Consider the following 24,784-nt stretch of genomic DNA (forward strand, 5'->3'; position numbering starts at 1 on the left):
AGGGTGGAATTTATGTCTATAAGTGACATTTCACAGACCGGCGCCGGCTCCCTGCATTCCTTCCCTCTGACTGTGGAATTTCTGTCCATCGCCACTGCTCCGTAAGGAGTTGCCGTACGGTGTTTCCGCGCGAAAATGCCAGGATTCTCACCCCTTGAAGCCTTACGGACCCGAGGGTGGAATTTATGTCTATCAGTGACATTCAACCATCTGGCGCTGGCTCCCTGCATTCCTTCCCTCTGCCTGTGGAATTTATGTTTAACGCCGACGTTCCGTAAGGAGTCGCCGTACGCTGTTTCTGCGCTAAAATGCCAGGATTCTCACCGCTTGAAGCCTTACGGACCCGAGAGTGGAATTTTTGTCTATCAGTGACATTCCACAGTCCGGCGCCGGCTCCCTGCATTCCTTCCCTCTGGCTGTGGAATTTAAGTCTATCGCCGACGTTGCGTATAGAGTCGTTGTACGCTCTTTCCGCGCTAAATGCCAGGATTCTCATCGCTTGTAGCCTTACGGACCCGAGGGTGGAATTTATGTCTATAAGTGACATTCCACATTCCGGCGCCGGCTCCCCGCATTCCTTCCCTCTGACTGTGGAAATTTTGTCTATCGCCAACGTTCCGTAAGGTGTCGTCGTACGCTGTTTCTTCGGTAAAAATCCAGGATTCTCACCGCTTGAAGTCTTACGGACCCGAGGGTGGAATTTATGTCTATCAGTGACATTCCACAGTCCGGCGCCGGCTCCCTGCATTCCTTTCCTCTGGCTGTGGAATTTATGTCTATCGCCACTGCTCCGTAAGGAGTCGCCGTACGGTGTTTCTGCGCGAAAATGCCAGGATTCTCACCCCTTGAAGCCTTACGGACCCGAGGGTGGAATTCATGTCTATAAGTGACATTCCACATTCCGGCGCCGGCTCCCTGCATTCCTTCCCTCTGACTGTGGAAATTTTGTCTATCGCCAACGTTCCGTAAGGTGTCGTCGTACGCTGTTTCTGCGCTAAAATGCCAGGATTCTCACCGCTTGAAGCCTTACGGACCCGAGAGTGGAATATTTGTCTATCAGTGACATTCCACAGTCCGGCGCCGGCTCCCTGCATTCCTTCCCTCTGGCTGTGGAATTTAAGTCTATCGCCGACGTTGCGTATAGAGTCGTTGTACGCTCTTTCCGCGCTAAATGCCAGGATTCTCATCGCTTGTAGCCTTACGGACCCGAGGGTGGAATTTATGTCTATAAGTGACATTCCACATTCCGGCGCCGGCTCCCTGCATTCCTTCCCTCTGACTGTGGAAATTTTGTCTATCGCCAACGTTCCGTAAGGTGTCGTCGTACGCTGTTTCTGCGCTAAAATGCCATGATTCTCTCCGCTTGAAGCCTAACGGACCCGAGGGTGGAATTTATGTGTATCAGTGTCACTCCTAAGTCCGGGGCCGGCTCCCTGCATTCCTTCCCTCTGCCTGTGGAATTTATGTCTAACGCCAACGTTCCGTAAGGAGTCGACGTACGCTGTTTCTGCGCTAAAATGCCATGATTTTCACCGCTTAAAGCCTTACGGACCCGAGGGTGGAAATTATGTATATCAGTGACATTCCACAGTCCGGCGCTGGCTCCCTGCATTCCTTCCCTCTGGCTGTGGAATATATGTCTATCGCCGACGTTGCGTAAGGAGTCGTTGTACGCTCTTTCCGCGCTAAATGCCAGGATTCTCACCGCTTGAAGCCTTACGGAACCGAGGGTGGAATTTATGTCTATAAGTGACATTCCACATTCCGGCGCCGGCTCCCTGCATTCCTTCCCTCTGACTTTGGATTTTATGTCTATCGCCACTGCTCCGTAAGGAGTCGCTGTACGGTGTTTCTGTGCTTAAATGCCAGGATTCTCACCGCTTGAAGCCTTACGGACCCGAGGGTGGAATTTATGTCTATCAGTAACATTCCACATTCCGGCGCCGGCTCCCCGCATGCCTTCCCTCTGACTGTGGAATTTATGTCTATCGCCGACAATCCGTAAGGAGTCGTCGTACGCTGTTTCTGCGCTATAATGCCAGGATTCCCACCGCTTGAAGCCCACGGAACCGAGGAAGGAATTTATGTATACTAGCTGCTTCAGCTCGCTACGCTCGCTTGCGCCGCTAGCCGGTGGCTTCGCCCCCTGGACCCCCAGTCACTCGCTCCGCGAGTGAATGTTGGCTCGCGAGGCGAGTCAACATTCCACAGTCCGACGCCGGCTCCCCGCATACCTTCCCTCTGACTGTGGAATTTACGTCTAATCCCAACGTGCCTTAAGGAGTCGCCGTACGCTGTTTCTGCGATAAAATGCCAGGATTCTCACCGCTTGAAGCCTTACGGACCCGAGGGTGGAATTTTTGATTATCAGTGACATTCCACAGTCCGGTGCTAGCTCCCTGCATTCCTTCCCTCTGGCTGTGGAATATATGTCTATCGCCGACGTTGCGTAAGGAGTCGTTGTACGGTCTTTCCGCGCTAAATGCCAGGATTCTCACCGCTTGAAGCCTTACGGACCCGAGGTTTGAAGTTATGTCTATCAGTGTCATTCCACAGTCCGGCGCTGGCTCCCTGCATTCCTTCCCTCTGGCTGTGGAAATTATGTCTATCGCCGACGTTCCGTAAGGAGTCGTCGTACGCTGTTTCTGCGCTAAAATGCCAGGAATTTCACCGCTTGAAGCCCACGGACCCGAGGGTGGAATTTATGTCTATAAGTGACATTCCACAGTCCGGCGCTGGCTCCCTGCATTCCTTCCCTCTGACTGAGGAATCGTGTCTATCGCAATTTTTCCGTAAGGAGTCGTCGTACACTGTTTCTGCGCTAAAATGCCATGATTCTCATCGGTTGAAGCCTTACGTTCATTTTGCGTGCTTCATTTTTTGTGGGCCACCCTAAACCCTATTGACTAAATTAAATTTGAATGAAAAAGTTTTAGGTTGAAGATAGAGAAAGAAAGGTATCTTCGCGATACTGAGGTACTCTCGACATCGATAAAACGCGTAATATATTTGATACTTCGAGGTTAGAAGGGTGACTAGATCATATAGACGTCAAGTAAGTAGAGCAAAAGATGGGCTGCTCTCATATAGATTCGACTTTAGGCCTTTCTGACATCCCAGAAGTACTGAAAGCGCTGACTAAATGATCTTTAAATGGAGGTATTTCTACGAAACAGAACCACGTTTGGGTGAGAAATATGGGGGTGCTCGTTAGTTCTCGGGCCGTAAGAGTGAATGGGAATTACAAAGAGCTAGTGACGTCATCGGTGACAACGGAAGCGATCCCGAGGAGCTGCACTTTCTTTGAACTCATGAGCCCTGTCCACAACGCTCATGTCCCATGTACACGGCTCATGAGTCCCGCCTACAGTTGGCACATTCTTCTGTTTGGTGAATTTGAAGTCCCGCTTTTCCAATTCTTCAAAAGGAATGTAGCCCCTTTTTTACATTGTTTCTTGTCCAGCTCACTACGAGCACACCTGATCTCCCCCACCCGTACATAGTCCTGTATGTTAGAAATGCGTCCAAATGGGGTTTTGCTCCTATTTGAGATTTACTGTCAAACTAATCCAGCGCAGGGAAAGGATGAAATCCTCAATCGGCATGCACATTTTAATTGGGCGTATTTCTGCAAAGCGGAACTATGCGCATTATGACGTTAGCCCTGTTATGCATATAATCTTATGAGTCTCAGGGCTCATGTCTTAATGCACATAGTTCCGTTTGACAGAAATACGTCCAATTCACATAGGGAGTGGTTGATTTTCAATTACTGTTATGAAATGTGCCCAAAAAGTGTTCACATCGTGACCCGCGATGAGTGTTTTCCTACCGGGTTACACGCTACTCAAACCAAAGATGTAATAAGTCAAGACTACGAACATACTCAACTTATGCAAGGTTGAATTTTGTACGAGGATGAGGTGTAATTTGCATGGAATGATATACTAGTCCAAGGCTATGAAGGTCATTTCTTAATTCAACTTTTCCAAACAAATTGTCAACATGTGTAAAGCGGTTTAAAATTGTTGTAAATCTCGAAGCATTTTTTTCTCTGTCATATATTCAAGCCATAGCAATGTTTTTTTTTTCTTCTTCCTTTTTCTTAATATGACGCTTCGTTGTTTCAGGAATGGGTGGCGAGGACGCAATAACGGCGAAGCTGATTTTCAACGATTACATGAAACATAAAAATCAAGGAAAATAAACTATCAATACTTTGTCCGTCCGTTAAACAAATGAAAAAAATGTAATAATCAAAATACATTCTTCGCATGTGCCAAATTATCAAAATACTCATATAATTTCTATGTTGAATATATTACAATAATACTACTTTACCCTATACTTTATGTGTAATTTTCGAGGGAAGAAATCTTTTTTTTTGGAAGAACGTCGCCTAAACAGTGGCCATCCTCAAAAATTTCTTATCCTCTTTTTAAAAAGTCTGATTATTGTCTTGTTAATTAACTAGTATGCATGATGTTACGAAAAGGGTATGAAATCATTTTCTCGCCTTTGCACCCTCATGCGGTCAAAATTATTATTTACCACTCTATTTTATTTGCTTTTGTTATATTATATGTATATATGTAATAAAAATTTCCCTCTTTCCCGGAATCTGATTCTGATTAGACAATTTATTTTTTCTCTTTCAAAACACCCAAAATATACATAGTCATATACTCTGCTTAATGTGATCCAGTAGGACCTGCGACAGCTTACGTTGGTCAATTAACAGAAAGTACTTTTGGACTTGCTTACTTGTTTACCAAGGGATTGAAACGATTTTTGGAGTAGGAGCGTTAGAGATTGAAAAAAAAAAAGACTGGAAAAAGAAAACTTTATTTTTACAAAAACGTACGTATAGGTTAAACAGCTCTTCAATATACTTAATTCTAAGTGAAGAATACCACGCATACTCCAGCATACGAAGGCTGATAAACAACTCAGAATAAACTGTACGCGAGACTTTTACTCAGAAAATGACGTCACAGTGGCGTTATCTCAGACTGTTAATGAATTATCTAGCTGGAGAACTAACTTGTAAGTGATGCAACACAGGGACTGAGGCCCAAGCTTAAAAATAGACAGAAAGCTGAATTAGACGGATCATTTTTCAAATGTCGTAGGCGCCAAAATTCCGAAATGAGGTTTTCATTGATTATTATTACCTACGCGAGCAAACAGGAGGTCATCGCATTTTGCAAGTATGGTACGGTTTAAATAATTTAAAATTTGCTCTTGATTTAACGGAAATGGGCGATTTCGCCCTTTCTTTTTGAGTGACGAGAGCCCCAACTATTTTTATTAGGGGAAAGAATTGCCTTAAATGGCGAAAAAGCGCCATGCGACGTTTCAAAAGTACTGCCGCCATTTGATTATTTTACAGAGAAATCGTCGGTTGAATCTGTTTGAAAATTTCACTAAATTTTATCGGCAGCACAAAGAAAAGACATGCAGTGAAATTTTCGGACAGCTTGTTACGACTAGTTGAATCCAAAATTTCCCCGAGCTCATATTTCTAAAAAATCCAATTTGCTGGGTTCTAAGTTAAACTCTATCCGATAGTCTAATCGAGCAATCGAGCGATAGTACCAAAGCGCAACAGATTTCGCCTTCAATTATTTATCTATGCAATCTCGGCTACTCGGACGTTGAAATAGTTGCATCACATACTTGGGTCCGTCAGCTTCTTACTTACAGTCCGACTTTGACAGGGACGCCCTAAGCCGCATCAAGTTTGAATTGCTGCTGAGCTAAGGGGGAATTATTTTGAAAAGCCAGAGACTGAAGTCACGGGTCTAGGTGCTTCACAAAAAATCAATCATTTAATGGTAATTGATTTTTAGGAATTGACCGGGGTATTAGACGGATATTGTTTCGGGGATGATACCACTGTTCGACCACGTGGGAGCTTGTTTTGCCTATACTAATATCTGATTTTGGGCAACAATATTTTTTGAATTCTTTGCTGTTTGAAGAAGCACACTTTTTTCAGAATGCTAACATCAGTAGCAGGTCGATGAGCACAGTTTATCTCAACTTTCTCAAAATCGTGTTTATGGTGCACGCGTCATTTGGAAAATACTTTACCTATCGGTCAACAAATCAGATTTATAAATGAGTTGAAAAGATAGAAAAAAAGATTGAATTGGAAATCTATGGTTCTATTATTTACGACAGGACTTTAGCAAAAATGTACCTAAATCATTTGAAAAAGATGGACATTTTTTTAAAGTGAGTAAAATATTATGGTTTTATCTTATAATGTCACACCAGCTACGCTGGCGACGTTTTTGGTTTGTCAAAACGACAGTATGGTAGTATGAATGATAAGATGTTTCATTAGTAAAGACTCTACTTCTGTCTATGAGGTGGACATGCCTCTTACAGGCGCGAAATTCAAATTTAAATGAGTCATGTTGACCGATTTTTTACGGCATCTCATTTGCAATTAAGAAAGTCACTACGCTTTTGCAATCGAGAGAACCGCGCTGTTGTTTATTTCTGAATCAATGCAAGTTTACAACACTTTTAGAGGCTTGGTTGATCATTTCCGTTCTATACTACTTTCTAAATTTTATTTTTTCTATTGTGATTAATGTTCAAGTGCCTTTGGAGTATTAATGAGCTAATTATTTATTTATTATTTTTTTAAGTGCCTTACGCTGTTTTGAAGTTTGAATTTTCAGCTGAGATTGAACACTGTTTAATGCGCAAAATGCATTTATTCAAATAAAAATCAATTCAAAATTCATTCGATTTCAAAAGTGACAGTAAAAGTTAAGTGACGTGAGAATGAACCAGGATTTTCCAGGTGAGGAATAACGCATGTCAGGGCATATAGGTAAAACTTTGACCACATTTAACATTTTATATTCTGCATTCAGTACTTATGTTCGAGACTAATTTTCAACGCTTCTGTAAACGCTCAATGGATTTGGTGCAATGCCAATGTCATTAAAAATATTATGTTAAGAAAATAATTTTGCAATGCTCTGCAGACATTATGCACTTTATAAAATTTTAGCTGTCCACGGGAAAAATGACCGAAGTTCACAAAAAACTAATATTAAAGCTATTGAAAATATTGTATGGAGGAGTGTCATAAAGCATTTTGGGAGAGAAAGTCTAAGCAAACCAAGGTTTTTGCAGTTTGGAGTTCATAGTTTAAAAAAAAGTAGTTTTTAGAAAGAGCTTCTTACAATTTTAGTCTATCCTCTTTAGGACATGGAATTTTCGAATCTTAATGCAACTTTACACCCTCAACTAGCAGACTGAAAAAACAAAACTCTGGCCGTGCAAGCCGTACCTACAGGCTGTATAGACGTACCGTCCGCGTTCCCGTTCCGGACTCAGGGGCCGAAAGTTCCGGGCATAGCACCTGGAACACTCGAAGCTACTTTCTAGCACCCGGAACTTTCGGCCTCTGAGCCCGGGACATTTCTTTTCAGAGAACGAAAATGTTAATAATTCCTTGCAGCTTATTCTTTGGGCACCACAGAGAGCCTTTAAAGTCCAAATCCCAAAATCCGATTTTTCGATACAACTCGACGAGAAAAGTCGCACTACTGAAAATTTTGCTGTCGTGTTCCCGTCAACCCTCTGACGCAAGAACGTATCTCTACTTCCACGTGAGCCCAATGAAACATGGAGTTGAATGCGGTGGCGTGGCGTAAATTGCGATATATCGATTTTTATGCCATTTAAACCTATGCTATAAAATCGATTATTAAGGTGTTCGCAGCGAACACCCTGTTCATCGATCCTTTTCCATAGGTTTAAATGGCATAACAATCGATATATCGCAAAGCACGCCACGCCACTGTGAATGAAGAACAAAGCTCAAGTAAAAATACAGACACGCCCTTACATCAAAGGATCGACGATCACTGGTCTCTCTCCGTGAGTACTGAACAGTCGCAACAATTTTATCGACTTTAATAATATACGTCATGAAGCAATAAATTACTCGAAAAAATATAACATTTTTTAAAACTTCCCAATTTTCACCGTGTCATGAGAATTCAGAGTTGCTATTTTGATTTTTGAAAACACCGCTCGCCCCTCTGGTCCATCCAGCCAGAGTTTAACATCGTTTCATATTTGCATATTTCTCATCTGTGTATACGTAAAAGCTATTAGGCTTCATCAATTTTCTTAAATTATTCTTCTACATTTAATAGTTTACACCTTGGAGCATGTAAAAAAAAAAATTCACATTACATCATTACTACAGGCTCTCTGGCACTCTATATTTTTCACCCGATTGTATTTCGAGATCGGTACTGTGTTTGTGGTGGGGGGGGGGGGGGAGGCTGCTATTCTCATTTCCCGCTCAATGTTTTTCAGAAAGAGGGTCGTGAAAGAGTCGCAAAACCATGGGAATCCCAGTAAAACCGCAAAACGAAGAAATCGACACTTATTCAGACACTATTGAGAGGATATGCTGCAATGATGGAGAAGGTGACGTCTATGAACAGAATTTATCAAACGCGTCCAATCCTTCGTCTGTTATCCAAAGATTTTACGAAGGTGCAAATGTGTTGGTCACCGGCAGTACCAGTTTTTTGGGAATGGCTCTCATTGAGAAACTGCTCAGGTTGGTTTATCTTACAAACCAATAAAAAAATAAACAAATGAAAGAGAGGAAGCATACATATATTCTTCAATTTTTGCTGATACAAATTCCTGTCATGGAGAAAAAAAGGAAGGTGTTTATATCTTGAGGATTGTTTACCCCGTGACGTAGCGTAGGTCCGTAAAATATGGCGTCGATATTCCAATAAAATCCGAAATTCGAAGTAAGAGAAACGGACCATAACATCCGTTTTTTGCGTATATAAACTCAGAATATAATTTAAAACACATCATATGTAATGATTTTTTCCCATAAACAATTACATTTCCAAGAAAATCGATGATAAAAATAACCCTCCTGATAAATACGTCATTGAAAAAATCCAAGATGCCCAAAATGCAAACACCTCCTCTTTTTAAGTCTATGAATTCCAGTGTTTTGGATGCACAGAATCATTGGCAAATATAGTAAGACTGCCCATCATTTAGTGCAAATTTAGAATTATAAATTGGTTCTTTGAACGAATTTTAATCCATCAACTAACTTCATTCAAAATTTATATTTTCTCGTACCATCTATATTTCAATTTCTCAGTAAATTCCTCGTATCCTCGACAGCTTACCAGGGATTGGGTGTAACGTTTGGACGAAACTTGCTAATTTATTGCAAATATATGTACGTTACTGAATTATTGACATAGATTAGATTTTATTAGAAATTAATTAGATCGCCCATTGCCATTTGTGATGCGAAAGGAAATAACGTATCCCGGCTAAAATAACTTACAAATGCCTGTAAGATTAAAGATTATCTTAGCAAAAGTATCCGACGTAAATATTATTCATAGCCTTAGGTATTGCTTGAAATTGTCAACATAGTGAAGCCATGTTAACACAGTCAAAATAGGAACCTCAATGTGAGTGATCGATGACTCGGGCTTGCACAGCTGGCCAATTAAAGAATGACAAAAGGCATCGGTGATCTATATTGAAGCTCCCGATTTGACCGTGTAGGGACAGCTTCAGAAGTAAGTAATGCTTGAATTTTGATTCGAAATTCTGAGTAGGGTCAATCGGTCAGCGTTCACGCATCATTTTCATTGAGATACATTGTTGCACTGCAAATCATGCATTATGCATGTACGAACCAAACTTGGGCTTGACTTAGTTGCCAATCCATAAGTGTTTGATTATTTAAGGTCCCGTGTATCTCATGAGCACGTATCTTTAGTTTTGTCTTTTTTTGGTCCCTCGGCAGTACATGATCGTCGTGATGACCGCTACTCTCACGTTATCTATCACTTGGCTTAGCATCGAACAAGTGACGTAAAATAATAGAATGCAGTGACAATTTGATGGAGGGGGGAGGGGCAAAACTTTCAAAACTAATTACGATAAATGCCCCCGGAGTTGATTGAAATCGACCCAAGTCAAGTCGACCCCCCCCCCCCCCCCAGGTCAGTGGTCAAAAATTTGGCATCGTTGTTTTTCCTCCATTTGAATGTATTTATAACAATCGATTCTTGATAAGGCAACTTGCCTCACCTAAAATCAGCATTTTTGGATTGAAACGGTGGTAAAACGGTGTTGCCAACGAGAAAAATCGCCACTGGTAAACACAAACTTTAAAATCCTCGGGTCTGGGCAAGGGAAAACTGTCTTATCTCCTTCTCTCTTCTTCCAAATGGCTGTGACTGGAATTTTCTGCCAATTTTCTTACGTGACTCATTAAAAAAAAATTCATAGAAAATGTCAAGGAGATATTACGGTTGGTTTTCTTTTAAAAAATGAAACATAATCGGAAAGTTTTAAACGTTGCATTGTAAATACTCTTTTTTCGACTTCAGCCATATTTTATGAGCAACGAAATGACTGTTCATGTTTTAGGAATAGTTTTGTATTGATGAGGATGTGTCTACATGAAACATTCGGCATTGCATGTACCAGAAGTTATTGCAACCGTAACTGGAACGTCCAACCATTTTGGAATAAGGAACCACTATCTCTGGGCTCTTTCATAAAATCACCTCCCTGCATTGGGAAAACAATGGCATATATGTTGTTTTTAAAAAGAGCCATAAGAGTGGTTCCGTATTGCAAAAAGTGGTCCAGCTAACCCTCCCTCCATAGCTTCAAGTAGTTACTTTCAGCACGGAAATAACGATTACGTTACACGTTACGTCAGAGACACAAGACCAGTGGCGAGGCGTCAATGATCGATTATCGATATTTCCCCATCGAAACTAATGTAAAAAATCGATTATCAAGGTGTTCGCTGCGAACACCCTGTTTATCAATCCGCTTCCAGGTTTAAATGGCAGATCAATCGATATATCGCAAAGCACGCCACGCCACTGCACAAGACGGGTGGGGCCATCGAAATTAGGTAACTATTTTGCGTCCCATATCTGTTGGTTTAGGGCTGAGACATAGATCGGAGTCTGTTGGGGCCCTACACTGAAAAAAAAAATCTCGGTGTATTTACTAAGAATAGGGTAAAATCACCAAAAATTCAGGGTTCTATTTGATCCCATAGTTCTTTCTTGGTAAAATTACCATTTAAGGAATTGGTAATTTTACCGAGAAATCTCGGTAAAATTATTGAACTTTCTCGGTAATTTTACTGGACCTTGGTAAAAACGCCATTATTTTTTATCGACTGTGGTAGAATTACCGAGATAAAATTGCAAAGTTACCGGGAATTGATTACCAATAAAAGTGGTATTCCTACCTGGAAAAAGAGTAAAAATACCGGTTTTTAGGTAAGCTTACCAGTCTGTCTTGGTAAAATTACCAATAATTGGTAAAAAAAAAGTGAGATGGTAAAGGTGCCAACGGATCTTGGTAAAAACGCCGAGAATTTGTTTTCAGTGTAAACGTGCAGGTGTAGGACAAAAAAAATTAGGTAGCGCCAATAGACTCACTCGTCTTGCGCCTCCGTCGCAAACAATTTTTTCTGTTACCACATAAAAATATCGAAAAAGCGTGTTAGCATCATAAAAATTTACTATGCGATGTGATCGATGGTAATTATTTCACCCTAACGATATTAAGAATAATACCTCGCTTCTATGAGAATGTTTTGGTATTGCAGATCATGTCCGGGTATTAATAGGGTATACCTTCTTATTAGAAAAGTGAATGGACAACCTGCAGAAAAAAGAGCCACGGTGATGTTTCAAAGCCCGGTGAGTCTCGTAGATGTACAAGTGTTCACCATCATGATTCTGCTGGTTAAGTGAGTTTATTTTATCATCATAAAAATGTAGAATACGGTGCTGCTATTGGTTGGTTGGCCGCTTTTTGGTCGCTCGGTTCCCTCAGCCGAGCGAATTATTTCGGTCGTTTATATTTTTGCAGATAATAGATTTGAAGTCTCATACGACTCCAAATGAAAAAAATGATCATGTAAAGGCTAATGTGACGGGGGGAAAACTCGGGGAAACTATTGTTTCCGAGGTTTTGTTGCTACGAAAAAGTTCTCAATTTTTGAAGGTGACAAAACCTCCTTAAACTGGGAGAATTTTATGCTATGAAGTGAAGACCTACTGAAAAAACCGTCGGTGAAAAAAATAATACGCTGTTTAAGCACCTAGGATGTCAAAAATGTGTCTGGTGATCCCAAGATGCTGCCTTTACTGCCCTGGCAGGTAACTTTACATCCTATGAATGCAAATTCAGCTGCGTGGGCAAGCAAGGTAGCATCCTAGGATCACCAGACATATTTTTGACATCCTAGGTGCTAAAACAGCATACCTTTTTTTCAGTATTTACCTTGTAAAAAAGTATAATTACAAAATGACAGATGCGGGATGCCTCATAACTTAAACGACCTATGTTAAAATCGCCAACTCTCCTGTTTAAACTATCTAGGGTAATATTTTTGTTGGTTTTTGTTTTGCAGTTATTTTTGCCCCTCCTAGAAAATAATGCGACGATTCTCGAAAAAGTATGCGTCTTGGAGGGAGATCTGGAGGGGCCTATGCTTGGGATTGGCTCCGAGGAGTTGGAAATGATAAGAAAGAAGGTGAACGTTATTTTCCACATTGCATCCGCAAGCAAACCAAACGAGACATTGCGACGAGCTTATTTTCTGAATGTTAATAGCACGTCGGAAATTGTGACTTTAGCGGAGTCTATGCATAATTTAAAGGTAACCTTCCAATTTCAATCCAATGTCATGTCACAAAAAACGCTTTTACCTTCCGACACCGAGTGAAATGGACCGCGTTGAGCAGAAAGGAACCAAGCCACATCAGCTATCGCCAAATTTAACTGGGCACTTCAATGTTTATATGAAAACGGTCGTGTGGATTCTTGTGCAAATTTAAGTGAATTTTCTGCAAAGTACGAAGCGAATTCCCTAAAATTTTCAAAAGAATCCGCAAAAACGCGGTCTCCTGTAAAAAATTAGAGTACCCAGTTAAATTTGGCAATAGCAGATGTGGCTTGGTTCCATTCTGGTTAACGCGGTCCAATTGCATAGAGTACATAGAGTTGTAATGCAAGTGGGAGAGCTGGCGCCACTTTTAAGCATTTTCCATGTCCCGAATTCCGAGACTCCTGTGTGACGCCGGGTCACTTTTTCGATACATAATCGATTGTTTGCGATACACGGGTACCCGGCCATCCGATGACAACAACAACAACAAAGGAGATAGGAATTACCACGTATTCCGCACCGCCATTTTGGATCGAAAATGTATCGAAAAGCGACCCGAACTCGGCGCACACCGGGCTCGGAATTCGTCGAGCAGAACATGGCGCCAGCTCTCCCATTTACATTACGACTCTATGTACTCTATGTCCGATTGTTATTTGACAATTTCGTAACATGAGAGGACACAAAGGGCGTTCTTCAGCCACGCGATTCTCATCCCCCTCTTTTCACTCTCTGTGTAAGTATATAAGTAGTTCCACTTTTATTTCATCAAAAGAGAACAAATTAACGCTATTGCTTGAAATCTAGATGCGCTATTATTCTCAATACAGAGGAGAAAGATCAGAGAGGTTTTCGAATGTTAAATACTTTTCCGATGAAAATATATATTACGACAGAAAGTTTGCAACGTCACAAATCAAGATACGCTTTCCTTGCAAAGTCACCATCGCATGGCGACTCCACCATTAATAATCGTGTGATGCTTAGTGAAACTTAACCATCTCTGGGCGATTAATTTGATTGTCATCTCTTCCTTAAAATAATGTGATTCATGGGATCGAGTGCATTTGTTGAAAACTATATATTTTAAGTAAAAAACTAGTCAAAAAAAGAACATGCAGAATTTGAGCAGTCCTGTGAAAATCCTCAAAAACCGCTAATGCTAGAAAAAACTAATTTCACCGTTGACTTTACTCATAGCGTACTCTCAGCATTTAATCAAACTCTCACTTTTTTAAAATTCGACCTCGCCGGAATCTGTCAGTAAGTCCCCCCTCAATCCAGCCACCCATCATCAATCTGAACGCTGGATCTGAGTACCCAAGATCTGAGGTCTTTTTGGATCTGTGGTGCTCAAAAACATTGCTTTAATGAGCGTTCCGGTGGTCCAATTTCAAAAAATGAGAGTTTAAACTATGGGAGTTGAGAGCAAACGGTATGATAGGTGTTTTTCTAGCGCTGAGAAATTTCATAGAAGATCTTACACTGAAAAAAAATTTTCGGCGTTTTTACCAAGGTCCGTTGATACCTTTACCATCTCACTTTTTTTTACCAATTATTGGTAATTTTACCAAGACAGACTGGTGAGCTTACCTAAAAACTGGTATTTTTACTGTTTTTTTTTTCAGGCAAGAATACCACTTTTATCGGTAATCAATTCCCGGTAACTTTGCCATTTTATCTCGGTAATTCTACCACAGTCGATAAAAATATTGGCGTTTTTACCGGGGTCCAGTAAAAGTATTGACTTTCTCGGTAAAATTACCAATTCCATAAATGGTAATTTTACCAAGAAAAAACTGGGATCAAATAGAACCCTGAATTCTTGGTAATTTTACCATTTTCTTAGTAAATACACCGAGATTTTTTTTTTCAGTGTAATTTCTGGATGACCCCCCGTACAATTTGTTAACACCTTAGTCTGGTCGTGAATATATTTTTCAATTATTTCTGAGCTAAGTGATCTTTCGATTGGAAAGAAATATGATGAGGTGTCACAAAAATTAAAAATCATGGTTCACAGGCGTTTGTTTACTCCTCAACAGCCTTCATTCACTTACACCTGAAGTCGGAGCGCGTTCAAGAAAAGTTCTTCCCAGCTTTGTACATGCCGTCTCAAATGATGGCAGCCCTTAAGACAGTAAACGACGTCGCTGTCGCTGGCCTCACTAAATTGTAAGTCCCAGTCTTGATTGAATCGGTTGACAACGGTAGACAAAAGCCTCGTAATGGAGATGTTGCATGTGTGAGGGATTTGCGATTTGACTGTTGTCTTTTATGTAAAAGTTCGCGAGAAACACAAAAGTGCCACTGGTTTTTTCTGAAATCAACTCCCAAGCTCAAAAAAATCTCTCAAAGTGAGGCCAAAATGGAAGGGATATCCCGCCCTACCCTGAGAGTCCACCTCTACATCAAAACAAACTCTCCATGCAAAGATAGGGAGCAAATACAATAGCAGAGTTGCCGTGTTTTCAGTTTTGGAGTCCCCAAATGAAGTGGCAGCCCTGTCAATGTATTTGCTCCCTATCTTTGCATGGAGGGTTTGTTTTGATGTAGAGGTGGACTCTCAGGGTAAGGCGGGATATCCCCTCCATTTTGGCCTCACTTTGAGAGCTTTTTTTGAGCTTGGGAGATGATTTCAGAGAAAGCCAGTGGCACCGTTGTGTTTCTCGCGAACTTTTACATAAGAAACAATGGTCAAATCGCAAATCCCTCACACATGCAACATCTCCATTTAGCACCATCAGTGGCGAATCCTGACCGAGAATATGGAGGAAGCAGAATTGACAGGAAGGGGTGTGTCAGTTCTGCACGTTGCTGTTTCGCCTTCAATCTTCGATGTAGGCCAAAAGACATCCTCTGCGCGGATCCTATTCAAAATCCGTGTGTCGCCCAGTGGATCGAGTCAATTAGAGAGGTCGGTCATGCAATTTTTGACTGAAACTGCCGATTTTTATATTTATTTCGTCACATTGTAAGTTTTAAGTGGTGTTATAGAAGAAAATTTCGCGAGAAAACCATTATGAAGCCACTTTTAAGACCTCAAACGCTTGTATGAACGGAATTATAAGCGTTTAAAGTTTCCAAATTTTGTCCGACCTCTCCTGTTGACTCGATCCACTGTGTCTCGTATAGACTACAAATCCTCCTTTGCAGTGAAATGTTAAACTCCAACCAAATGATTTTCACACAGGCTTTGTTTTCTTATCGAAGTGTCCACGACTGGTGATGAATAATTGGGCCATATTTAAAATTAGGAACTATACCATATCTGCCTCAGTTTAGAAACAACTTATATTACATATGGAAACAACTCACGTGCCATTAGTTACCCTATGTACGTAAGTGTTTTTACAGATGAGCCAGAAATTGCAGTTCCACATTGCAAAATGACGTCCATTTTTTCCAGGATCACATTCACATACTTCTCATCATACCTGGCATGAAATATAGTAGACTTGAATAAACAAAAATTCATCAGATACAGATTCGGTGGTCCAGGCCTAGAATTTGTAAAAATTATGACATTTTTTCCTCGGCTATGCCTGCAGCGATTGTTCGCAGTACGGTCCTTGAATGAGCTTCATAAAGTGTCCTTTAACTACCATTCAAAATAAATTTTCCTAATAAACCCACAGGATACTGGGCAAAGTACCAAATACTCATGTACTGACCAAGATCATGGCAGAAGAGGTAATACGAGAGAAACTTGGCAGACTCCCGATTGCAATTTACAGACCATCTTTGGGTAAGTTTTTCTCCCCCTCAAAAACTCGCTTCTTCGGCGGCCGACTAACTCATGAGCCCTGTCCACAACGCTCCAGATACATACCCACGGCTCATACACTGTGCACACAGTTCCGTTTGACAGAACGTGAAATCGGCCGCTTCTCCAATTCAGCAAACAGAACTGTGACTACTGTGAGCCAACTAATGGAGATGTTGCATGTGTAAGGAACTTGCGATTTGACTGTTGCTTCATACGTAAAAGTTCGCGAGAAACACGATGTTGCAACTGGTTTTTTCTGAAATCAACTCCAAAGCTCAAAAGAAGCTCTCAAGTTGAGACCAAAATGGAGGGGATATGCCGTGTTTTCAGTTTTGGAGTCCCCAAATAAAGTGGCAGCCCTGTCAATGTATTTGCTCCCTATCTGTGCATGGAGAGTTTGTCTTGATGTGGATATGGACTCTCGGGGTAGGGTGGGATATCCCCTCCATTTTGGCCTCAACTTGAGAGCTCTTTTTGAGCTTGGGAGATGATTTCAGAGAAAACCAGTGGCACCATCGTGTTTTTCACGAACTTTTACCTTATAGTAAACAGTCTCACAAATTCCTCACACATGCAACATCTCCATTGTAAGTGCGGCACGCATGAGCCGTGGGCGTGTATCTAGAGCATTGAGGACAGGTCTCAAGTACAAGTACGGCGGCGGTTTCGTCACTAGCGCCTTATATTTCCCATGCATTCTTATGGCCCGGGCACTAACGAGCACACCCCCATCTTTCTCCTCGCACATTTTCCTGTTTGCCAGAAACACGTTCATAAGTCATTTATTAATAACCGGATTCAGTGGTTTTCCAAAGTGAATCAGAGACAGATAGAGATCCTCATCGATGCCTTCTCAAGAAAGGGAGCGTATACTTTCGGAGCTCCATCTTTGAACTGTGAACGAATCTTTTTGCTGCCCGCGTTTTTTCTGGAGTACGTAATCTTACAATTCTCTCTTATTGTGTCATTATATAGTGATGAACTCTTATAAGGAGCCAGTGTGTGGGTGGAATCGCAGCTTTCATGGAGTCGGTGCACTGTTTTTCCGACTTGGTTTAAGTGCACTCCGAATCCCTAAAATGTCGTCTCATCATCGAATCAACATCATTCCGGTGGATAAATGCGCATGCGCTCTCGTGGCGCTACCATGGCACATCCACTCATTGAGGTAATAGCTTTTATTACTTTTGTCCAAATATAAGGCTTACATCCCCTAGATCCAGAGGGACTGAAGGGAATGGACCACTAGACAAGGTACGAATTTAAGCAATCTGATACATGTTTCTTGACCAGAATTTCACGTAGAATACGATTTGCGCAACGAAAATTACTGAAACCAACTTCTAACAAAGATATTGACGTTTTTATTTCACATTGGTTACGAGGAGTTTGAACTGCCCGCTCACAAGAAACTCAAAGTTCTACGTGAGTCAAATCGCGCACTACAACGGTTTCAGCAAGCTGCTCAATCGAGCAATGTTCATTTCCCACCATGTGTTGTTCAAACTATAAGCTATTTGTAATAGCTGAGCCAAAGTGTCAAGATTAAGGTTGCCAGATTTTTATATCGCAGAGACTGTCATGATAACGTTTCGTGCGCGATGTGAATCACGTAGAGCATCGAGTTTTCATGAGCGGATAGTTTGAATTCACGCACCAAGAATCATTAAATATCTTCGTAAGGAGTTGATATCGGTAATTTTCGTTGTGCGCATCGTGTTTTACGTGAAATTTCGGTTAAGAAACATGTATCAGAATGTTGAAATTCGTACCTTGTCTAGTGGTCCATTATAACACCGCGCCATCTTGAAAAGTATTATTACCTACAGGAGTGAGATGTTCGGCAGTTGAAGGAGAAATTCAAATCCTAATGTGCAAGAAAAATGAAATTTTGGCGGAGAAAAATCCACGGGGATTTTGCAGAGAGAACGAGTTCGTAACGGACGAGATCAGTAGGAGTCATTTGCCTAGTGATCTGTAGGAGATTATGGCGATTCGGAGTCGCAGAGTGCCCTATTGCGCTGATTTAGTGGCTTGAATATACAGGGTGTCTTAAAAGTCCCTTCCACCCCTGTTCATCGATCAATTTTAGCTACTTATGGGGGCCCCAAAAGTAATGATCGATAAAAATCCCTAAAGTTTCCTTTCAAAATATTAATTAGGTAAAATTTTAGATGGGGTGGAAGGGACTTTTAAGACACCCCGTATAGTATACGTATGTATACAACACACTTTATTAGGATTTTGATCCATAGAAATAGACCCTTGACAGCGCCATCATGTTGTGGAACTGTGATATAAAAATTCCGCCTTACACGGAAAAAACGAGTTTAGGGCTGGTACCTGCGCCGAAGATCGCAGCCCTAACCGGGTAGGTAAAATTGCTTCACCTCCACCACCATAGGGGCAGGCTCGGCGCGCGTAGAGCCCAAATCTACCTGCTTCAGGGTTCAGCCCTACCTGATAAGAGCTAGACCCTGTCCAGGTAGGGCTGGGCCTTACCCGCGCAGGGCCTGCCCCTGTGGCGGTGGAGGTCAAGCAATTCTAGGGCCCAGTCGTAATCTCGTTTTTTCAGTGTATAATGGAAATAAAGACGCAGGGTCTTGGTAATTATAAGTGATCTAAAGCAGAGTTTCATGAAATGTTACCCATCGTAAGTGGACAGCTCGGACTCAGAAATAGCTGCAACACTGACGCATTGCTTTGATACCACTATCTTTTTAATTTACACTTAGAGAGTTCATATTGCATACTTTACAAAATTAAAGCGATTATTCTTGAACACACCATCAAGTGAATTTTAAATTAATGAATTACTCTGCTTTGTGCCTCATTGGGGTGACATTTTCGTCAAGATTTGTTTCATTTTGAGAAGCGATTATTTGAAAACGAGAGCCCGATTCTCACACGGCGTTATGTATCGACGGTGGAGCTGCAGAAACGATCATCTCCTTTCCGACGTTGCAAAATCTACCCCCTACTTTATTTTTTACGGAGAAATACATAACCAACGCCTGACATTTTCACAGAATATTCCTCACACTTGGAAAAAAATAACAAGAGTGTTTTATGATGATCTTAAGAAGTTTCCCATTTAAAAAATAGAATATGGCAGGAAATCTTCAACGTCGCAAACTGGAAAGCGCATTTTTCAGTTTTATCGTCAATGTGGGGCTGCTACGCACTTTCTGGTCTAAATACCAGAAATTACATTTTATTATGTAAATATGGTTTAAATGCGGTAGCATTTTGCACCTAGAGGCGCAGACACACATTTTTAATGGGAAACGAAGAAATGTTGGAAGATTCCTGAAAATCAGAATGAAAGCCTTTTTTGGGGGAAAATTATTCGGGCAAGGAGGAACTTTCTCCTTGGCCACGCTCAGAAACTCGTGTTGCTTAGTATCAACATTGTGCCTATTATTTGGAGGTTCTACCAAACAGAACTATGTGTGGGTGGGAAAGATGAGGTGTTCTCGTGGGGAGCTGGACAAGAATTAATGTAAAAGTGGATTTGTTTCCTTTTGAAGAATTGGAAAAGCGGGACTCCAAATTCACGAAACGGAACTATGTGCCAACTGTATGCGGGACTTGAGCCGTGCGCAAGGGACAAGAGCGTTGTGGACAAGGCTCATGAGTTAAAGAACGCGCAGCTCCTCGGGATCGCTCTCGTTGTCACCGATGACGTCACTGGCACTTTGTAATTCCCATTCACTCTTACGGCCCGAGAACTAACGAGCACACCCCATATTTTCCATCCGAACTTGGTTCTGTTTGGTAAAAATACGTTCATTTCTTCACATTAAAATTGAAATTGCCGTCATGCGCGTTGGCTTTTTCGATTTCCTTTGACATTTTTGCAGTGGTGAATGCATAGCTTAAGTGCGCCCCAGCTAGAATTGTATTTAGCAAATGGGTGGTTTTTATACGAGGATTAAAATTAAACAAGGGGTAGGGAATGAAAGAAAAGAATATGAACTATGCAAAACGATGATCCGGGTATCGGAACTTGGCTGTTTTGAAAACGCCTTCAAATGCGGCGTGATACCTCACGCATTCCGGAGAGTTCAAATAGTTGTATCATTGCGCCTTAGAAATGCGACGGAAGATTACAATTGAAATAGCCTTCATGCACGCTGGCCTTTTCGATTTTCGTTAACATTTTTGCAAATGTGAATGCATAGCTGAAGTGCGCTCCAGCTAGAATTGTATTTAGCAAATGGGTGGTTTTTATACGAGGATTAAAATTAAACAAGGGGTAGGGAATGAAAGAAAAGAATATGAACTATGCAAAACGATGATCCGGGTATCGGAACTTGGCTGTTTTGAAAACGCCTTCAAATGCGGCGTGATACCTTACGCATTCCGGAGAGTTCAAATAGTTGTATCATTGCACCTTAAGAATGTGACGGGAGAATAAAATTAACTCCTCTCTTTACTCACTATCGATATGCTTTTATTTTGCGTAAATCATGCGTGATTAAAATGATTTATACTTCATATTGCCACCAAAATGACTGTTGGGTGTAATAATGGCCTATAAACCGCTTTTTTAAATTTAATATATTAGAGTGTAAACCCAAAATGTATCGCAAAATCTACCCGGCATCCTTCAATAGAAGGGTTAGGGCACCCAAAAACACCAAAACAGGGTACCTGCGTAGAAAAGTCTGCGCAGTACATCAAAAACAAAACTTTAAATGCGTTTTTCTCAAAACAAGGTTTCCAGTTATAGGTTGTGCTTGGTGCGGTGTCCTCAATTGAAATAGCCTCCATGCACGCCGGGCTGGTCGATTTCCTTTGACATTTTTGCAGTGGTGAATGCATAGCTTAAGTGCGCTCCAGCTAGAATTGTATTTAGCAAATGGGTGGTTTTTATACGAGGATTAAAATAAACAAGTGGTACCGAATAAAAGAAAAGAATATGAACCATGCAAAACGATAATCCGGATATCGGAACTTGGCTGTTTTGAAAACGCCTTCAATTGCGGCGTGATACCTTACACCTTCCGGAGAGTTCAAATAGTTGTATCATTGCACCTTAAGAATGTGACGGGAGAATAAAAATAAAAATTCTTGGTGCGGTGTCCTCATTTTTGCTCCGTCTTTACTCTGCGGAAACAGTGGCAGTTCAATTTGATAAAGTAAAAACTTCACTCTTTTTTGTTTTTTCAGGAGAGAAAAAGTTGATGTGACCCCGATTTATAACCACGTCACCGACCGTAACCCCGTGACTTGGACGAGGGCAAGGTCCCTGATGTTACGCAATATCCGCATCAAATGGATGCTGTCTAACTTGATGCAGAAGATAATGCAACTAATTAGAAATAATCAGATTGTTCAAAAATTGAAGTTTCTCCTCGCCAAAATTGTGTCATTACTACCGGTCACGGCTGATGTTAAACAGCTGAGTCCGCCTTTAAGGTAAAAGGCAAACGGATTCTACATTTTTTGTGAGAATAGAACATGATGATTAGTCTCAAAATTTCTAAAGAGTCGCCCAGCAGGCTGATTATTGAAACTGATAGATAAAGCTATAGACAAAGACGACAAAAGGGATTTGGAGGGATCCTATTGGTGGAAGCGAGTGGTGGCAATGGACATAGGAGGTAGGTAATAGACTAACTAACGGCAACCCACGAGAGACCCGACAGTTAGTCTATCATTTTCTCCCTTTGTCTATAGGAACCACCCATTTCAACCAATAGGATCGCTCCATACTCCCTATGTCTCCTTTGTCTATAGCTTTGTCTATCAATTTCAACAATCGGCCGGCAGGTCTGTAGATATAACGTTTCACCAAAGAACAAAATTGCACAAAAAAATTTTGGAAGGGATTATGTGGGAAACGTGTATAAGGCACATTTTTTCACCGATCATAGTTTGCCTGAGGTTTTCTGAATCAGTCGAAGTTTTCCTGATTCTTGACGATGATGATAGAGAAGACGAAGACCAAAATTATTGGACGCTCGAATAGGAAGTTCAAATGTAAAAAACTCTTAAAGAAGAATCAAGAGAGGGCAGTTTCAAGGTGCAGCTTAAATGACGATCAGGCTTATTATTGATTCTATGTGAGCACGACAAGACAAGACACAGTTCTATCTTTACCATGCCCGCCACATCCCATCTCGGGCCCTGGTACCAGTTTTCTGGCCAGAGCCCCTCGCACAGAGGGGGGTTCGGGAGGTCTCCCCCGGGAAATTTTTGAAATTTTAAATCTATTTGGACGCATTTTGAAGAACTTATGATGGAGATTTTCCATCAATTTCTGCAGAATAATTACGCCTTTTTTTACTATCAGCACCAAATAATTTCGAATTGTTGCAGTCAAAACATTTATACATTTTATTTTTTTTTGAGGAGGCAGATGATACTTTTAAATTTTAGGGGGAGCCGGGCCCCCCTGGACTCCCCTTTCGTACGTCTATAGCAAGGGAGTTGAGCCATTGAAGTCGAGGATGCCCAGACAGGAGCCTCTTAGCATCCGACAACGGAAGAAAATGAAACGCAGTTACTAAAAATATCATTCTACATATACTCAAAATCTTGAAAATAGATAGAAATCTCTAAAAAAGTAAAAAAATTGTATAGTGCCCTAGCGTGTTTTTGAAACTTTATTTACCTTTTGCGGAATTTTTAGGGTAATTTTTTCACTTTTCCTCACGAAACAAGGGTTGCACATGAATTCGTAGTGGTTTGTCACCGCCTTCATGGGCCCCTCCAGGGCCCGAGCCCCGGTACCAGGGACCCAGTATCCCCCCCCCCCCCCTTGTGGCGGGCCTGATCTTTACCATGCAATATATCGCAATTCGATTTCGATATCTTATTGGGCTGCTTTAAACTTTCAATAATCGGCCCGCTGATTTTTCACCTCTTTTCCGTACATCTCTTATCACACGACATGTAAGCTCACAGCTTAACTTCCCAATCCGAGTACTTACATGAAAAGGCTGACGCTATGTGTATTTGTCTTCAGGAAAGTGTATATACACTTAATTATGAAACGACGATTAAGCTTTTTAGATGAAATGAGTATACTCCCGCAGACAAACCAAATTGGTTGATTTTTTATCGTATCTGGAGGAAATAACATAATAATAGTTCCAAATACATAGTTTATGTCAATTTACCAAAACATATCCTGAAAAAAATTGAAGTTTAATTTTAATCCATGATGTGTTAAGAGCTAATCCTATTTTTATATCTAAATTTTATCCCAGGTTACGAGAATTGTACATGAAAATTGGAATGTCCTCTGAGCAACTGACCAGTTTCACTCAAAGGGATTTGAGATTTGAAGACGACAACATGCAGTGTTTATGGTCTCATATGTCAATGACAGATCGCAGTATTTACCCTCTGAATGTATTTGATTTAGATTGGGACGAATATTTCAGATATGTAACCACAGGATTTTCCTGCCATGTTTTAAAAAATTTGCATGATATCACAGGTTACGCAAAGGATTACGAGGAGAAAAAAATTCTTTGAGAGCTCTCCCGCTTTCCTTCAATGAAGATTCCCTCCGCAACCTCCCTCAAGAGAAGCAACATTTAATAACCTTTTAAAATAAATTATATTGATTGTGAGCTCTACAATTATAGTCTAAATGCGGATGCATGCTTCTCATTCTTGTCTGCCTCCTCTGAAAAATTTGATCCCTCAAACTTTTTTACAACCTAACTACAGCTAATTTTTTTCTCCGACAGCAGTAATCAGGCATGAATCAACAAAACAGGCTGACCGACGCTAATTGGATTGCGTTAAGGAGAAAGGAACCAAGACACATCGGCTACTGCCAAATTCAATTCGGCACTTTAATTTTTTACATGAAAACGATGATTTTTGTGCAAATTTCGGTGAATTTTCTGCACGGCATAAAACAAATTCTTTGAATTTTCAATAAAATCCGCGCAAGCGTTCCCTTGTAAACAATTAAATGGGCCTGTTGCATGCAAGAGATACAGCCGTGCGAATAGACTTTTTAGAGGTTAAATGACACGAAAATTACGATGGTCACATTAAAAAAGTCTGAAATACACTCCTTACTGCGCAATTTGTGTTGTTAGGAACGCGCTTTTTCAAATTTCCCGCGTCTGGGGGCAGTTTTCTAACGGAAACAATTAACGGCAACGCGCGGCTATTTCCGGTCAACTAAAACTGACAACATAACCTAAAAATTGGAGCTCGTGACATCGTGAAATGAAATGTAGAAGGATTGCGTTGGATATTTAAAAATTGATCGATTTGGTTACCGCATAAAGCGTATA

The 24,784-nt window shown here is 41.0% G+C and overlaps 2 protein-coding genes across 4 annotated transcripts in view; both read left to right on the forward strand.

The window, feature by feature from the left end:
• LOC109039789 (ketimine reductase mu-crystallin) overlaps positions 1-4,620 on the forward strand; it is a 29,130-nt gene extending 24,510 nt beyond the window's left edge. For all 3 annotated transcript variants that reach the window (XM_019055448.2, XM_019055449.2, XM_019055450.2), the window contains exon 7: positions 4,131-4,620. In XM_019055448.2, coding sequence (XP_018910993.2) covers positions 4,131-4,207 — 77 coding nt within the window. In that variant the 3' untranslated portion in view covers positions 4,208-4,620. The remainder of the gene's footprint in view (positions 1-4,130) is intronic.
• A 1,833-nt stretch (positions 4,621-6,453) lies between these two features.
• LOC109039778 (fatty acyl-CoA reductase wat) lies at positions 6,454-24,128 on the forward strand. Its single transcript, XM_019055436.2, has 9 exons — positions 6,454-6,820; positions 8,356-8,605; positions 11,678-11,771; positions 12,488-12,736; positions 14,769-14,920; positions 16,384-16,493; positions 17,490-17,682; positions 21,690-21,938; positions 23,735-24,128. Exons 2-9 carry the CDS (start codon positions 8,385-8,387, stop codon positions 24,003-24,005), a joined length of 1,539 nt encoding a protein of 512 aa, XP_018910981.2. The 5' UTR covers positions 6,454-6,820; positions 8,356-8,384; the 3' UTR covers positions 24,006-24,128.
• Positions 24,129-24,784: the final 656 nt, after the last annotated feature.

Source organism: Bemisia tabaci, chromosome 2 (assembly GCF_918797505.1).
Source record: "Bemisia tabaci chromosome 2, PGI_BMITA_v3".
Classification (NCBI taxonomy): Eukaryota; Metazoa; Arthropoda; class Insecta; order Hemiptera; family Aleyrodidae; genus Bemisia; species Bemisia tabaci.

Coding starts and splice junctions, on each gene's coding strand:
- LOC109039778 (XM_019055436.2), top strand. CDS start 8,385: ATGGGAATCCCAGTAAAACCGCAAAACGAAGAAATCGACACTTATTCA. Junction 12,737..14,768: donor AGTCTATGCATAATTTAAAG/GTAACCTTCCAA, acceptor CATGGTTCACAG/GCGTTTGTTTACTCCTCAAC. Junction 16,494..17,489: donor AATTTACAGACCATCTTTGG/GTAAGTTTTTCT, acceptor GTCATTATATAG/TGATGAACTCTTATAAGGAG.